The 15,535-nt window shown below is 46.0% G+C and overlaps 1 protein-coding gene across 1 annotated transcript; it reads left to right on the top strand.

Moving 5' to 3' along the window:
- The first annotated feature begins 7,546 nt into the window (after positions 1 to 7,546).
- TMEM37 (transmembrane protein 37) lies at positions 7,547 to 9,155 on the top strand. The gene is made up of 2 exons (XM_068195286.1): positions 7,547 to 7,696; positions 8,536 to 9,155. Exons 1-2 carry the CDS (start codon positions 7,676 to 7,678, stop codon positions 9,106 to 9,108), a joined length of 594 nt encoding a protein of 197 aa, XP_068051387.1. The 5' UTR covers positions 7,547 to 7,675; the 3' UTR covers positions 9,109 to 9,155.
- The last annotated feature ends 6,380 nt before the right edge of the window (positions 9,156 to 15,535 follow it).

The following is a 15,535-nucleotide window of genomic DNA, read 5'->3' on the forward strand; positions in this document are numbered from 1 at the left end:
TCTAATGCTGTGTGTGCCAAGAACAAGGTGCTTGATACTTGTTGCCTGGAGCCTTCAGAGATTAGTCAAGAGCTGCCAAATCATCTTTCATAAAACACTTCTGGGACACATTCTTTCCCAACAACAATGTTGGGCTCCTAGAGTAAAGATAAATACTGAACACAAAGCTTTCCCTGGGCAAAGAGAGATTCCAGAGGCAGTGCAGTTGATCCTCTTGATGCTGTAAAAGCAAGAGAATCAACTTGATGTTGCCATGCAGTTGGCTGCAGTGAGGTGTGAGTCACTATAGACTGGCTGAACACTGGCAAGACTGCTCAAAGAGAAAGACTTAGAGTGATCATCAGCAGAAGCTGTATTACAAAACACACAGTTGTGACTGTCTCTAGTAGGTTCATTGTTTTGGTCTGCCTGGTGTAGTCCCTTGGAGCTGCTGATGTTGAAAAGGGAAGACTTTGCTTTTAAAATGTGACTTTGAACTATTCCAGCATAAAGCATTTGAGAATGAAATCACTACCTTATACAGCAATAAGGCATTATAATTCCTGCTGTACTGGTTAGCATCTGAATAGGTGAGGACTTCAAGCACTCTTCAGATAAGCAATTGATTTATGGAACTACATAGGGTTGAAAGCTATCATTATGTATCTGTCTAGGTAAATACAGTTTTGTAGCTAGTTTTATACATGGTGAGTAGTAGATTTAGAGATTAATTCGCATGCTTTCAAAAATTTTACCTTCCCCTTTACTACTTTCAATGGGAAATGCTCTTAGAGCTGCTTTTTGTCCTTTAAGCTGTATTAGAATAAAGAGAAAAAAAGGCAGTTTATTCTTGTTCCTCCTTGTTCTTCTGGTTAAGTAAAATAAGCATTTCAGGTTTTTTTACCTCCTCTTGTATCCTCTGATACTTGAGGTTGTCTTAATTAAATTCACTTTGCAAGAGAGGGGTAAGAGCAGATGTTCACCATAAGAAATGCTTTTGCCTCTTCTCTAGCCCTGAATTCCACACCTTCTACTGTTCCACCTTGGCAGCTATACTTTGTGAAGCTGGTTATCTTTGAAGGATTCTGCCAAACTTTACCAGAACAGAGCTCACACAGCAAATGCTCCCACATTGCTCTTGTTTGCTGGAAGCTGATGCACTGTGAGCACACTGTGCTTTGCCAGCATGTTTTCTGTCAAAACAGGTGTAGTCAGAATTTTTGACTGCTAAAGTAGTGGAGCTGGCTCTAAAGGATGGGCTGGGGGTAGCAAATTCTATATCACGGTCCTCATTTGGATTAGTTTCCCCTGTGATGATTAATTGTTACAGTGCTGCTCTCCTTTCTCATACCTCTAGCATTAGGAAAACATCACTTCACAGTGCTTATCCCACAGAGGGTTTGCTTTTAGCCAGGTTACAAATAATGCTATTTGCCAAGGAATACAAGTGACTGAGAATTCTGTCTTTATTTGGATACTTAATTTTTTACTGTAGCAACACCTTTCTGCTTGCAGCTTCACCACCCTTGAGAAAGTAACATCAGTGGTCAAACCAGAATATAATCCAGAGCCGTTGCTCTGCATGCAGTAAGGTACTTTTGGTGGAGGATCAGATGCTTTTGATGGCTGGGCAGTGCTGCAAAACGGATTGTTCTGACACCCGCTCAGGGAGTTGCTGCTATTTCCTCTTTGTTAGATCAAAGACAGGCCAGCAGCATCCTGATCCTTGCAATGCTTGGGAAGGAGAAGAGACGTGCGCTGAAGCCAGCCCAACACAGCAGGTCAGAGGCCAGCTGGCACACACACGCTCAGCTCTGCTCTGCTGAGTCTGCACCGTGCAGGACAGAACCTGGACTTTGGATATGGCAATAATAAATGTTAACTCCTGTGTGTGATAAGACAGTGTTCCTTCTATCACGCTTCTATGATTAGCTCTTGCACAGAGCAACACAGAGCTGATTGGCACCCACTGCAGGTAGAGATAAGAAAGGGGATGATGTTTTCCTTGGAAATCTCTTTCTGATGGGTTTTGCTTGCTTTTAACAAACATGTGAAGGTCCAAGACTCATTGCACAGATTTAACAAATAGGTATTGGTGTGTTGCTTAAGGCCCATAACAGATTTTTCAACCCTGTGAAGTAAATTTTCCAGTTTGGTTAAAAGACCCTCCAAGGCTAACTGCAGTGTGCAACTGATTCAAAATTCTTCAGTACTCATCTGAAATGATCCTGTTTCATGATGGAAGTATTTTAACCTTTGAACTTATTTGACCATGATGATACTGCTAAAAATAAATTACAATTGCATTTGCTGCTGTTCAAAATATTTGCTCTTCCCCCGAGTGTTCAGAAAAAACAGTATTGGGCAATACTACTGTAGAGTGACTGGCCATTTAAGCCATCCTGTGAGATTGATTATTAATTGGGGAGACAGAAAGTTTTCTAAACACCACAGCTGTCACCCCAGAAGTAGGTTACACAGTCTTCCTCCAAGTTCTGAAAGCTGTGTAGAAGTAAGACAAGTTGATACTACATTGATAGAAGACATTTGAGTGCCTTCACAGTAATAAACTCAGAAGAGTAAAAGCTAATAGAACAACAACAGAATCTAATTTTTTTTCTCCTCCCCACAAGTCTATGAAGTACCTTCCAATCTATGAATTAGCCAATCAGCTGCTCACTTAAAGTGCCAAGACCATCAATCCATTTTAGATGGGTTTTCATCATTTATAGAACGAGCTTGTATTTCTTCTAGAATCAGGGTATCTCTGAAAGTTAAACACAACTTAGTTGTGTTATCTTTAGAATACAGAATTCACATGGAGCTTGTCTGCAGTGGTATTTTAACTTTCATTCCCAGATATTCCCAGTGCACATACATTTATGAGCTGCATCAAAAGAAGCCTTCTTTCTACACCCTGGAAAGAAATTACATTACTTGGCCAACACAGCCAGGCAGACACCTTGTTTGTCCCCACCAAATGTGCAAGGCACCGACTTGTGTTTCCCAAAAGGCTGAAGTAATGGTATATCACCTCCTCCTAATAAACACTGCTCCTTTGAGTAAGTTCTGAACCTGGGAAATGGACTAACCAGTTCAATGAACTTGCTACTTCTAAATCTCTTCATATAACTTTTTACTGATAGAAAAAATATGTATGTGACAGCTGAGAAACAGAATGATTCCCCCAGCTTATGTAGCATTGAAATAGGGACCCAAATTTTTCTAGTAGTGCTAAAGACTTAAAAGTTGGGGTTTTGTTTTTTTGGTTTTTTTTTTTTTTAATTGAATTTATATTTCAAAGTAGATTTGTCAGAATGGCAAATATTTTGAGGTATTTGTTAAGCCAGTGTAACTATTGCAAGAGGTCCCTGGAAAAGGCTGAATCTGAAGCAGAATGAGTGAGCACCCAGTGTTGAATCTCTGCAATGTGATGCTGAGGTAGGTCCAAAAACTGATGAGAGGTGAAAACACAATTCCTGCTGGGATACAACATCTACTCCTTTTAGCCTGTCCTGCTTAAAGTCTCTCTTTGTCTGAGACTTAACTGAGGTTGGGGGTACAATCACTGTAATGGAGTCCCATATTATCAGCATGTTTCTAACCCAGCTCTCAGTCCCTCAGCAAGCACTGCTGATGGGGGTGGGCAGCAGGACCTGGGGCTGGCTGGTGGGTATAACTGGCTATTATCACCATGTGCAGCAGCCCAGGCCTCTCATGCACAGCCAGCAGTGAGTGGGGGAGCCTGGGGCTGCAGGGACACATGGTAGCCCCTGTCTGGTGGCCAGTCTGCCTTCCTGTGGCACAGCAAAGGTGCCCAGGCAGGAGGCAAAGTGAAACCATCTGGCCCAGGAGCTTTCTCCTCTTTACATGCTTTTACATGCCAGGATGAGTTTGTCCACTTGGCTGCAATAACTTGCAGCGAAGGGAGGAAAATCCTGAGGTAAAGTAGTTGTGATAAGGGGCTGGTCAGAGCTGTGTGGGCCTTGGCACAACCCAAACCTCCTTTTGTTATATATGCTGCTGCCTGGGGCGCAATTCACCTAGGATGACTGCCTGAGTTCCCAGAAGCTGCTGGGCTTGAGCAGCTTGCCAGCAGCTTGCTGACTTTTTGCCCCATTCCAGAAGCTCTGTTTCAGCCCAGCTAGGCTGAACCCAGCCTGAGCTGAATGCAGCTTCTTCCAAGCTGAATTTTCAGTCTATTACCAGGAAAAAGAGAAGGCAAGAGAACAGTGACAGGAGATAGTTAGCCTCTTCCTTCTTTCTCATAACACTTTCTACATGCTCACTGCTTTGGGAAGATATAAAAAAATAAGTTACATTTTTCCCTCCATACAGACCTTGGACACCTCCCAAAGTCTCAGTCTGCAAGATAATCAAGATCTATTTGTTTCAAAGATCAGGTCCACATCTCTCTGCAGAGGGATGGGATCTGGCAAAAATGAGGGTTTAAATACCTCATCGGGTGAGTTGCTATCCCAAGAATTAAAGATGTGATCAGAAAGTATTTTATTAAACAGTAAAATGCCTTTACAGAAGTAACTGGCTTCAAGGTCAGATGAAGCTGGACTGGTGCTGCCTCAGTCACTTGTGTTCCGCTTCACCTCTAAGTGATTTCACTTAATTGGGCAATTGTTCCCTAAGCCCCTGGTGACACTCAGATTTCGGTCCTGAACCTTCTCCAGGCTTCTGCAGGAGAAAAGCTGGAACAGATTATTCAGTATTAAACTTTTCATGGTTTTAAATGAACCAGATGAACCTATTTCTGTGTTGTACAACAGTCTCTGGTAATTTCCATTATTTATGAACACATTTCCCCAAAAACTTTCTCTCCAGGGATAGGATGTGAAATGCCTACTTAAACAATAGAGAAAAAGGAATTTCTAAACAAAATAATGAAACTGGCAATATACCAAGAACTCTACATTAACACAACCAAAAATACCTCTAAAGTGCTTTAACGGTCATTTTATCTGTGGTTATTACATAGGTGATGTATTTTTCAGACAAAAAAATGTTTTTTACAGCACTGAGCTCTCTTTATTGCAAAATACCATTTTCACATATGATTTTCAAAAATAGTATAGAGGTATTTTCCCACTTTTTTTTTTTTTTATCACATAATATGTTTGGCTTGATCTGTAATGAAAAATGAAGATAAACTCATTAGATTTGAAAAAGGTGCAGAATTCTCCCAGACAGCTTTACCAGAATGTATCTCCTGCCAGGCAAGTGCAGAAATGAAGCACTCACTGTTACAACCATCCTCTCTGGGGTGACTTCAGGAAAGTGACTCTGAAACTGCCTATTCAATGCTTATTAAAATTCCAGGTCCAGTTTCATTCTCATTCATATTTGGGGAAACTAAATTAAATACAAAACATTGAAGCAATTTATCCTTTGTAGAAAATGTACCATCCCCTACTACCCTTTTTCCTCAAAGAACAGGCTTGGCATATAACTATATATTTACTAAAGAATCCAAATATGACAGGGAAGCAGTTTTGATTCCAAAAGTAACCACTTTAATTTCCTCATTCATCAAAGCTTTTTATGCATGTGTTTACTCATGTGAGCCTTACCATGGGCTTTTACAGGAAAAAAAAAAACCAACTTTTGACCAGCAGAATACCCCTCACCGTTTAAACTCAGGATTTTTAACTGCTGAAGTCAGTAGGATGACTCAGATGTTTTAAATGAAGATCTATGCTTAATGATTGTGCTAATTGTGGGCCAAATTGCCTAATGCTTTGCAGGATTGAGCCAATGTTACAGAAAGCATGTTATGTGAGGTTTTTGCCAGATAAGAGTTGGTATATTTTGTCAGGTCCAAGTCTGCATTTGCTCAGCATGGTTACATGCAAGCAGCATTTATTCAGCTCATGCAACAATGAGACAAGAAGACCTGTTTGTGCTTTTTGAGCCAAAGATACATATATATTGTTGAATTTTGAACTTCGAAGTGGAAGGATATAAGAGCAAATGCATGTAATCACCCTGCACATTGCAATGCAGAAATGCTGTTTAACCTGTGGAATAAAGACCTCAGGATGTTCACAAAGATCTTCTATCAACTGGTGAACTTCAGATGAAAGGGATGTGGCAAGCATCAAGTTTTCTAGCTTGGATAGCACATTCAGAAAGCAAAATATGTTGTTGACCACAAACCCAAACCCACAAAATAAGTTTTAACAACAGACCTTTCAAAGATTGGCCATGGGTTGCAAAAGGAGGAAATCTCAATGCTGTGTCTGATAGAAATATAATCTAACATTATATACAACTTTGTAGAGAAACATTTAAACAAAAGATTCTGCAGGAGAGAAATAAAAAGGTCAGCATTTATCCTTAAAATTAAAAGTATGAAAACTAACGTAAATGTTGTTCAGAACACCCACTCTTGCTAGAAACTGTTACAGAAAACACCCCCGACAGATCACAGCAGACATAAATGGTGTTTTAAAGGAAGAACAGTAAACCCTGATGAAATTGCATAGAGATGAAAATAATTAGATAATCTGTATATACAGATGATTAGTGCAGAAATGGAAGTTGCAGGAAGGGTAAAGTAACAATAACTTCTACCACTCCATATTGGAGAAGGAGATCCTTCCAATGTCTTTTGGCTAGAAACATAATGGCCAAATTCTGACCCCTGTGAATTTGAGGGAGGCCCAGAACAACGACCCGTGGGGCTGTCCACTGGACCTCAGACTCTCTGCTGGAGTCAAAATCAGATTTTGGCAGTAAAACAAGAGTTTCTGATGACACAGCAACACCCAGCTTTCTTGGGCTTTTTAAAAGCTGTTTCAGACCGAAAAAAAAAAAAAAAAAAAAAAAGAAAAAAAAAAAAAAAAAAAGAAAAAAAAAGCAGTCAGTAATTCATTGGAGGATGGCAAAACATGAGTGAGAAACAGAGCTAAGGCATAAAACTTTATGAGCAGAGAGGTTTTTGCTGACAGTACAGGTAGAGATAGGTGAGGTAGAGCAGGCTGGTAGCAGATAAGAGCGCGCACACAGCCCAAGGTGCGAGGCCATCGCTGCACCGGAGCCGGTGCCGAACGGCTTCGGGAACAAACACCGGCGGGGACACGGCGGCGACCGGGCAGCGAGGGCAGGACGGGGTGTTCCTGTACCCACAGGCGTCTCCGGGGCTGGGTGTCACCGCAGCCCATCACTACAGCCCCAGAGACGCTCCCGCGGTGTCCCGGGCGAGCGGGCAGGGCGGGGGCAGCCTCCCCGCGCACCAACGCTTGGCACCGGCACGGCAGCACAAACTGCTGCTGGCCGCAGAACACACCTCGAGCCCTCCGGCACCCGCGGGGACACGGGACAGGGCGAAGCTACAGCGAGAGGCATCGCCACCGCCCAGGACACCTCCCGCCCGGCAGCCGTGCTCTACAGCGGGCTTGGGCGAGTGCGTGTCCCGGGCCGAAGCAGCGCTGCCCTCCGCGGTGCCGGGCTGTGGGGGAGCAGCCTCCGCTCCGCTCCGCTCCGCTCGACTCGGTTCGGTTCGGTTCGGCCCGGCCCAGCCCGGCTCCGCCCGTCGGGGCCGCGCTGCTGACTCAGCCGCGGGGGGGCCCGCAGGGCGCCCCGGCCCCGCGGGCGTGGCGGGCGGGGGGGCTGCCCTCCGCCCTCCGGGGAGATAAAGAGCGGCGGCCGCAGCCCGCCCGCGTCTCTCGGCGCCGCCGGCAGCATGACGGCCATCGGGGCGCAGGTACGTCCGCCGCTCTCTCCCGCCGCCGGGCCGCTGCCTCAGCCTGTCCCTGCGCGGCCGGGGTCGCTCCCACCCTTCCCGGAGCAGCTCCGACCCTTCCCGGAGCAGCGGGGTGCAGCCGGCGGGATTCCCTTTCCCGCCTTCTCCGGCCGGCGGCAGCTCCCCGGGGCCGCGGCTCCCCCCTCCCCGCCGCACGTGGCTCTCCGAGGGGGCTGGGGGCTCTTGGCTCGACTTTCCATTACATCTCGTGTCACTTGGAGGGTTTCGGTCAGGAGGGGAAGTGCCTTGCCCAGGCGGGTCCGCGGGGGCTGCAGCCGAAGATTCCCCCTCCTCCCCCCAAGCCCTGGGGTAGCTGAGCCGTGCGACCCCGGGGTGAGGACCGAGATCCGAGCCGCTGCTGCTGCTGGCTGCAGGAGGAGGGACCGGCTGGCTGCAGTGCTGGGAGCGACGAGCCCTTCCCAGCCCGCTGCAGCCGCCTCCCCCGTCCCAGCCACCGACCTCCATCCTCCCAGGGGCCGGTGGCTTCCTCCAGCCCTGCCACAGCAGGAGGCTGTGCCGCAAGACCGTGGGGCAGGGACCAGGTTCAGCCAAGAGCTTTTGTGATCCCGGTCCCAGGCCTTGACGTGGGAGCATTGTTTGTGCAGCCAGGGAACGGGGAGAGCTTCACCCACCCTTCCTTTCTCCTGTGTACAGCCTTCCCCTGCGAGAAGGGGTTTGATGTGCACAAGTAAATATTTTCAAATACTGAATCCCACAGCTTTGTCCCTCTGGCTTCATTTCACCCTGAAGCAGCACTGTTAACTCTGTTATGTTTTTTTTTCTTCACACTCTCCTTTCAGGTGCAGCAGCTGCTGGCACACCGGAGACCACAGAAATCCTTCTTTGAGACGCTCATCAGGAGCCTGATCATCCTGTGCGTGGCGATAGCTGTGGTCTTGTCGTCCATCTCCATCTGCGATGGCCGCTGGCTCTTTGCGAGGGGGCAGCTCTTTGGACTGTGGCACTTCTGCACCATTAGCAACGACAGCGTCCTGAAGTGTGTCACAGACCTCAGCCTGGCCCAGGTGGAGGGGCTGAGCGTGGGGGTGATTCCCATCAGGAGCATGGTGTCCTTCGCTGTCGTGGTTGCCATATTTGGGTTGGAGCTGCTGATGGTGTCCCAAGTCTGCGATGATGCCAATGCAAGGCGGAAATGGGCAATGGGTTCCGTTCTCATCCTCATCTCTTTTTTGCTGTCAGCCACTGGTGTTCTGAGCTTCTCCATCCTGGTGAAGGATCACCTCACCTTCACAGGCTTCACGCTGACGTACTGGTGTGAGTTCATTGCTGCCTTTCTCTTCTTCCTTAACGGAATCAGTGGACTTCACATCAACAGCCTCACACACCTCAGGAATGGGGTAGGCAAAATCTAGGCTCAAAGGATGTACCTCTGCCTTTGTGTAATCAGCTTTGCCAATTAGACTGGAAGAAAGAGAGTCTAATGAAGTTTGAAAAGGCTGCCCTGTCTTAATTTGTGTGCAAGGAGGGGAAGCATGAGTCAGTCTTGATGCCTGTTGAAGATGTACCCACCCACTGGCCAGCATGGAGAGCTGAGCAACACCAGCCAAGCAGAGACTGGGACTGGCTGCTACTGCAATATGGTTTTCTGGAGGAGTGGATTAAAGCAGAGGGTGTCCTGCTAAACGTGCAGAGCTTTGGAAGACTGCAATCCATCCCACATGTTGACCTGAGGCTTGCACAACACCGGTACTGATGTGGATTTGGTGTTGCTGTGTTTTCCCCCATATTCTGGAGCCTGTGAAGAGTGTGATACAGCTTCAGCGTGTCTCATGGGTTTGTTCTGGCTCAGAGACAGATGATTTCTGCCTGGCCATGTTCACTGGTGTGGCGTATTGAAACTCTTCACTGGATCTTACTCCTTCATTTTCTTTCAAAAGAGAAGGCACACAGAACTTGATCTGGTCACAGGTTTTGTTTCCTTCAGGCATGTTCCCTTTATCTATTCTTTTCTTGGTCAGTTTTTTGGGAACACTTCAGACAGAAGTGCTGACCTGGGGCCAGGGGTAGGTGTTGGGTGATGCAGGTGTAGAGGGAAGGGATGTGATGCTTTCCCCAGGCAGCAGTGCATATGGTTTGTGGTATACAGGTGTTTGTGGCCTCTCCCCAGTGTCACCATTCTCCTGCCACCCAAACTGGCTCTCTCACAACCCTTGCACAGTTTACGGTAACAGGGCATTGCTCTTTTTTTTTTTTTCTTTTTTTTTTTTCTTTTTTTCTTTGGGGCAAGAGGGACAAGCTCTGCAGAGGCTTCATGGTCTGTTGTGGCTGGGCAGACCATGCAGAGACCACCACAGCTTCTGGGATGTGTCTTGTTTTGTGTTTTGGTTATCATGGTTTCCACTAGGGCAGTGCTTATTCTGTAACTGAATCTCCTGTAGCATTTCTTAAGGGAGGAGAAAGCCCTGGATTCTCCTGTCCAGATCAGGTCCTTTCCTTCCACTAACAGTAAGCCTGGGAGGAAAAGCAGCCTGTGATTGCCTAAGGAGGGGCTGATGGGTGCAGCTCTAATCTGTCACCACTTGCAGAAATGTTGGGAGACCTGAGAGGCCAAAATTATTATACTAAGGCTGAGCTTCCTCCTGCCAATGTCTGAGTCAAGATCTCTAAAATTACTACAGCTTTGAAGTTCTCCTTGGTGTCTTATGTAAAAGGAGAGAAGACTTCATTTGTAGAGTAGATTGCCCTACATGTCCAACACACAGCACTCAGTTGCTCACAGTTAAAATTGTCTTCAGAATATTTCAGGGTTTCTGGTTTACTGTTTGCTTTGTATCCACTGGTAAAGCTGCTTATATCCTTGTTTCAGAACGAATGTTTCTACATGTTTCATCCCTGTACCTCGTCTGTTGAACAAGGTTTTAGTTTCCTGTGCAACAAGTTTGACACAATTTTTCACCTGAAACAAATGCATCATAGCACAGAGGTCAAAAAGCTTGTGTATGTGAGCCATGAGTAAACAGCTTTGTCTTTGAAAGCTAAAAATCTTAAGCTGTGCCTGAGCTGGGACGTACCAGACTTTGATGAATGTGCTCCTGTGGACTTGCTTGCTTTCAGGACAGTCTCTGTTCCTTCTTGGATTTCTGTAACTTCTTAAGACAACACTCCTAAGCCTGTTTTACAATGCAGGTTCAGATTTAGCTTGCTCTGGACAGTGCCAGTTGTACTTTTGCACGTGAATCTGCTCATCTTTCTGTCAACATGATGCAGAGCTGTGCTACCCAGACAGCTCCTGAAGCTCTTGTGATGTTTGGGGCTTTGATGGGGTTTCTTAGCCCATTCTCAAGGACAAGGACTTGTGCCCGTGTCTCTGGAAAACTGCACTGGGGCTGTGTCTGTTTGTGAAGATGCCTTTGATTTGCTGGATGGCACTGTTGAAGACATGCTGCTGGGCTGAACTTGCAGATGCTTGTGTGAGCTGGTGCTGTAGGCTTTTGCAGAGCCATTTAGACCAAAGAGACCCTGCAAGTTCTGGTCCCCAACTGTTGCAGTTTGGTGTTGCCAGGTGTACCAGGAGTACCTTAACTAACCAATGATTCAGCTGTGGTGCCTGGGGGTGCCCATGTCAGGCAGGACAACTCCTCTGCATGTAAGCGTGTCTATGGCTTGTCTAGAAACGTGAATATAACTTCAGAGTGACACTCTGGTGACATCCAGACTTGGAAATCACTTCTGTGTGTACACTCCCTCATGCTAGCCGGAGGCTGTGCCTCCATCCCTTTCCTTGGAAGGCAGCCATAGCCAGACTGGGTTCCAGGCTGGTGCCTCCCGCTCGGGTTGGGGGGAGACTGGACAATTGGCCATTGAGTTCACCCTAGACATGGTGTGCAATTGGGATTGATTTTTAGGATACCCTCTGCCAGCTAAAGAAGAGGCCTTTTGTTGGGGGTAGGGAATCTTCTGGGGAAAATGGAATAACTTTTTTTTCCAACTGTTTTTTTGTATAGTACTGCTCAATTACGCTGGGAAAAGATGCATTTTGACAGCTAAATATTACAAAACAGAGTTGATTGTCTTGGAGACATCCTTATATAGAGCAACCTGTGCAGCAGTGGTCACTGTTCATTTTCTGAAGCATTTGGAAGTGTCAAGCAATATTCCTGAAGTTTGTTAAATAAATTGATTTGAAATAAGAACTGTAATTCACTCTTTTTATCTTTCGATATTGGGGTGCAGACTTAAGGGGATGAGGGAGGTTTTACATAATCTCCCAGGCACCATTTCATGTGTTTACCCAGCTAAACTGATGAAGAAATGACTGCTTGGCACTCTGCCACGGGAACTGTGGCCACTACATGCTCCCTTCTCCTTTTCCCTCCAGAGTGTCTGCACCAGCCCAAGAAGCCAGCACTGCTTTCTTGTCTTTCAAAACAAGAAGGGCAGTCAGCTGTGTTGCTTCGTGGGAATTTGAGATAACCTTGTAGGCGCTTTAATGACTTCCTGCTGTTGCATGTGCTCTGTTTACCAGCTAAAGAGCTCTTTCCTGTGTCCTTCACCTTCCTGTTCCCACACTGTGCCCCGTGTCTGAAGCATCCTTGCTCTTTTCCTCAGCTCTGATTGTTTGGCCTGCAAGAAGTGGTATCTGAGTACAAAAGTATTCGTGTTTTTCTCAAAGCTCACTGTATTAGCAGGTTTAGTTAAGTGTCAGGAAAAGAGCTTCACACTGAATTAGTTTGTAATCTCAAGTTAATTAGCACCTGGTGTTCTCTTTCCAACAGGAGAGGTCCTTGGCCTGCCTCAGTTTAACATCTCTTAAAAGCAGGGTAATGAACATCCCTTCTCGTTAATGAGCCGTTTAGACTTAGCTACTAACTTTAATTGGACACTTGTACACAAGCCATTGCCTGTGGATAAGAAGAAGGAAATGTTGATACAGGGCATGCTAGCTAGGGAAATTTCCTGCCTGGACCGTGTTTTTCCGGAATCACGGAATAGTTAAGGTTGGAAGGGTGGACTGGAGGTCATCTAGTCCAGCCTCTCTGCTCTAGGGCAGGGTCCCCTAGAGCATGTTATTTTGATTTTAAATCTCCAATACATTCATCAGCTATGCTTGTAGGGGCACCAGGAATGGGGTTGAGCCTTGCTTGCTTTTGCAAGCCACAGGAAGATGATTACAAAGCTATACTACATGACTGTCCTCATCTGCTTTCTCTTTCCCTCTGCTGCGGCCTATGGTAAGCTGATAATGGCCCTTTTTCTCAGCCTTCTAAGACAGCTGGCACATGCAAGAAGGGCCTCTTTTGTGGGTGAAAACACACACCAGGGTCTGCCCCAGGCAGTGTCCTGGAAGGGGTGTAGCCTGAATTCCTGAGGCCTCTCACCTTCACGGGACCCAACCCCACTGAATCGGTACCAACCCTTCTGAAGCAGCCCATTTCAGCTCCCCTGCGCTCCGGCATTGCACAATGTAATTATTCACTGAACAACTATTGGTTTCTGCTTCTGACAGTTTTGCTAGGAACTTCCTTGTTGCCACGTTGGAGAGAAAATCCATTACTTCCTCTTAAGTTGAAAAGCTCTTAGTCTGCTGATGCTCGTGCTGGCTTGCAGAAGGACAACTGGCTCCTCAGGGCATCTGGGTTGAATAGCCAGAGGCTGTCACCAGTGTCCCTGAACAATGACAACTACTTGTGTGAAAGGTGGTACTCAGGTCCCGTTTACTGGTAAAGCCACCATATTACATTGAATACCCAGGAGCAAGTGCAGTGAAAGGGAAAGGGGTGGGCTCTATGAACATGGAGTCTGTGTTCCCCTCTGTGCCTTCATCTGCTGCTTTTGCATTGCTCGCTGAGATCTGCTTTCATGTTCCTCTTCATCTGCTTATAAGCATGTCAATGTCCCCAGAGCTAAGCAGCTCTTTTCTCTAGCATCCTTCAGCACAGCTAAACAAGCAAAATCCCCAGCAGTGCAGGGAACCTTTGTAGTGCCTGCCCAGGAGGTGGGAGAGGTAAGAACCCTTTCCCCTGTGGTGGTGGCTGGCAGCAGCTTCCTACAGCCAGCAGAAACCAGGACAAGGTCACAGCATCATAACTCCAGGGGCTGCCTGCTTCTGGTATCTTCCCGAGTGGACGTGCTCTTCCCCAAGAGTTGAGGACACCAAATTCCAGCTGACATCCAGGAGTTTTTATGGAGTTTCTCAGCTCTTCATACAAACAAGGCTTGTGCTTGCTTGATGCCTGAAGTGAACATGTTATACAGAATCTGGGAATATTCATTTTTCTTGGTTATTTCAGGCAAGACAAATAAAACCAAAATGGCCATGTAAAACAATAATTTATGCTAGAACTGTGGGGTTTTAAATATAAAAACCAGCAGTATTTTTTTCTGGGGCATGTGGCATGCCCGTGTACAAATAGGTATCATGCTCAGCCTGGGCTCCTCCCAGTCTTGTGCTGGTCCTAACTACACTGCAGGGTTGAGCTCTTACACTGGCTCGTGTGAGAGCCAATAATTGCATCAGATCTAATTAATTACACTTTATTGTATCTCTGAATCTGTAATTCTTCATTTATGCTGGAAGGAGGCACTTGCATTTAAAACAAACAGCTGCTTTGGCTTGAAGGATGAATGTTTAATTTTCAGAGAGGGAACATACAAGTTGTTTCACCCTTCTTGGTCTCATTCATAGGCCAGAGAGAAAATTAAGGTTACATTTTTTTTGAAGTATCTGACTTGTTAAATGCACTGGGACAGAGTGAACACTCGAGAAGTTTGGAAGCTCTGCTTGACTTGGGTGAGTCAGTAAAAAGTAAGATCTTTCATTCCAACCTTCAGGGAGGGGCTTTCACTTCTCCTTTGGTCATGGGACTGATACTGCTTCTGTTCTTCCTTGCACTTGTTTTTTAAAGGACAAAGCCAACTTGAAACCTTGCTATTTCCAAAAATATAAGTTTAAAGTAATTCCTTGAAAGACTTGCCACTTTACATCGCGTTGTTTTTTTTCCTGGTTGTAAAGAGGTTCAACTCTCCTACTGCTGGGTGACCTGCATGAGCCAAGAAAACCAACCAGGCAGGGCAGGCTGGGGCAGCCACGAAGCTCTCCCTGCTGCTGGGTGCCCTTCCTCTCCTGGCTGCCCTCCATGTGCTGCTGCCTGCAGCACCTGCTGCACCAGGGAGTGTGTGGGGTAACTGTCAGCACTGCCAGTGAAAAAAGATTTTTTTTCCTGAATCTCAGAGTTTCAAAGAGAGCTAACATCACTCAAAAACCTGCTTCAATACAGGTAATTTAAGCTTGAATGTATCCTTTGAACTTCTCTGCATGTTTGTCTTCTGATAAAATGGCAGAAGCCTACCATGTAGGCTTTTGGTGTGATTAAAAGCTTGTTGGAGCAGTTTTGGCACAGGGGGTTGGGGAATGCTGCTCAGGCAGCATTTGACATGCCATGCATGTTTTGCCAATGTCTTGTAGGTGATTGGGAGGAGGGAGAAGAGATAAACACCATTCGCTTTCAGTTCAAGCATTTTTGCCCTTGAAGAAACCCAGCCAAAATCACCCCAACTAGGGAAATGTGGATACAAAATCAAGTTGGATACAAAGTCAAAATTTCATTTGTCAGATGAATTATTTTATCCCTTTCCCACTCAAAATAGCGAAATCTGCTTAATTACGTCCTTCAGAGCATAAAGCTGTGTTAGCTCAGATACTTTTTGGCAGCATATTACAGTGTACAACCTTGCAGATTTCAGTACACTGAGGGACTGTAGACTCTAAAGAAATTTTTGGTAGCCACTATGGTAATGTTTTTCACCAGATAGTTTCTACTGCCCAGTTCAATTGACCTT

The sequence above is a fragment of the Anomalospiza imberbis genome, chromosome 7 (assembly GCF_031753505.1).
Source record: "Anomalospiza imberbis isolate Cuckoo-Finch-1a 21T00152 chromosome 7, ASM3175350v1, whole genome shotgun sequence".
Classification (NCBI taxonomy): Eukaryota; Metazoa; Chordata; class Aves; order Passeriformes; family Viduidae; genus Anomalospiza; species Anomalospiza imberbis.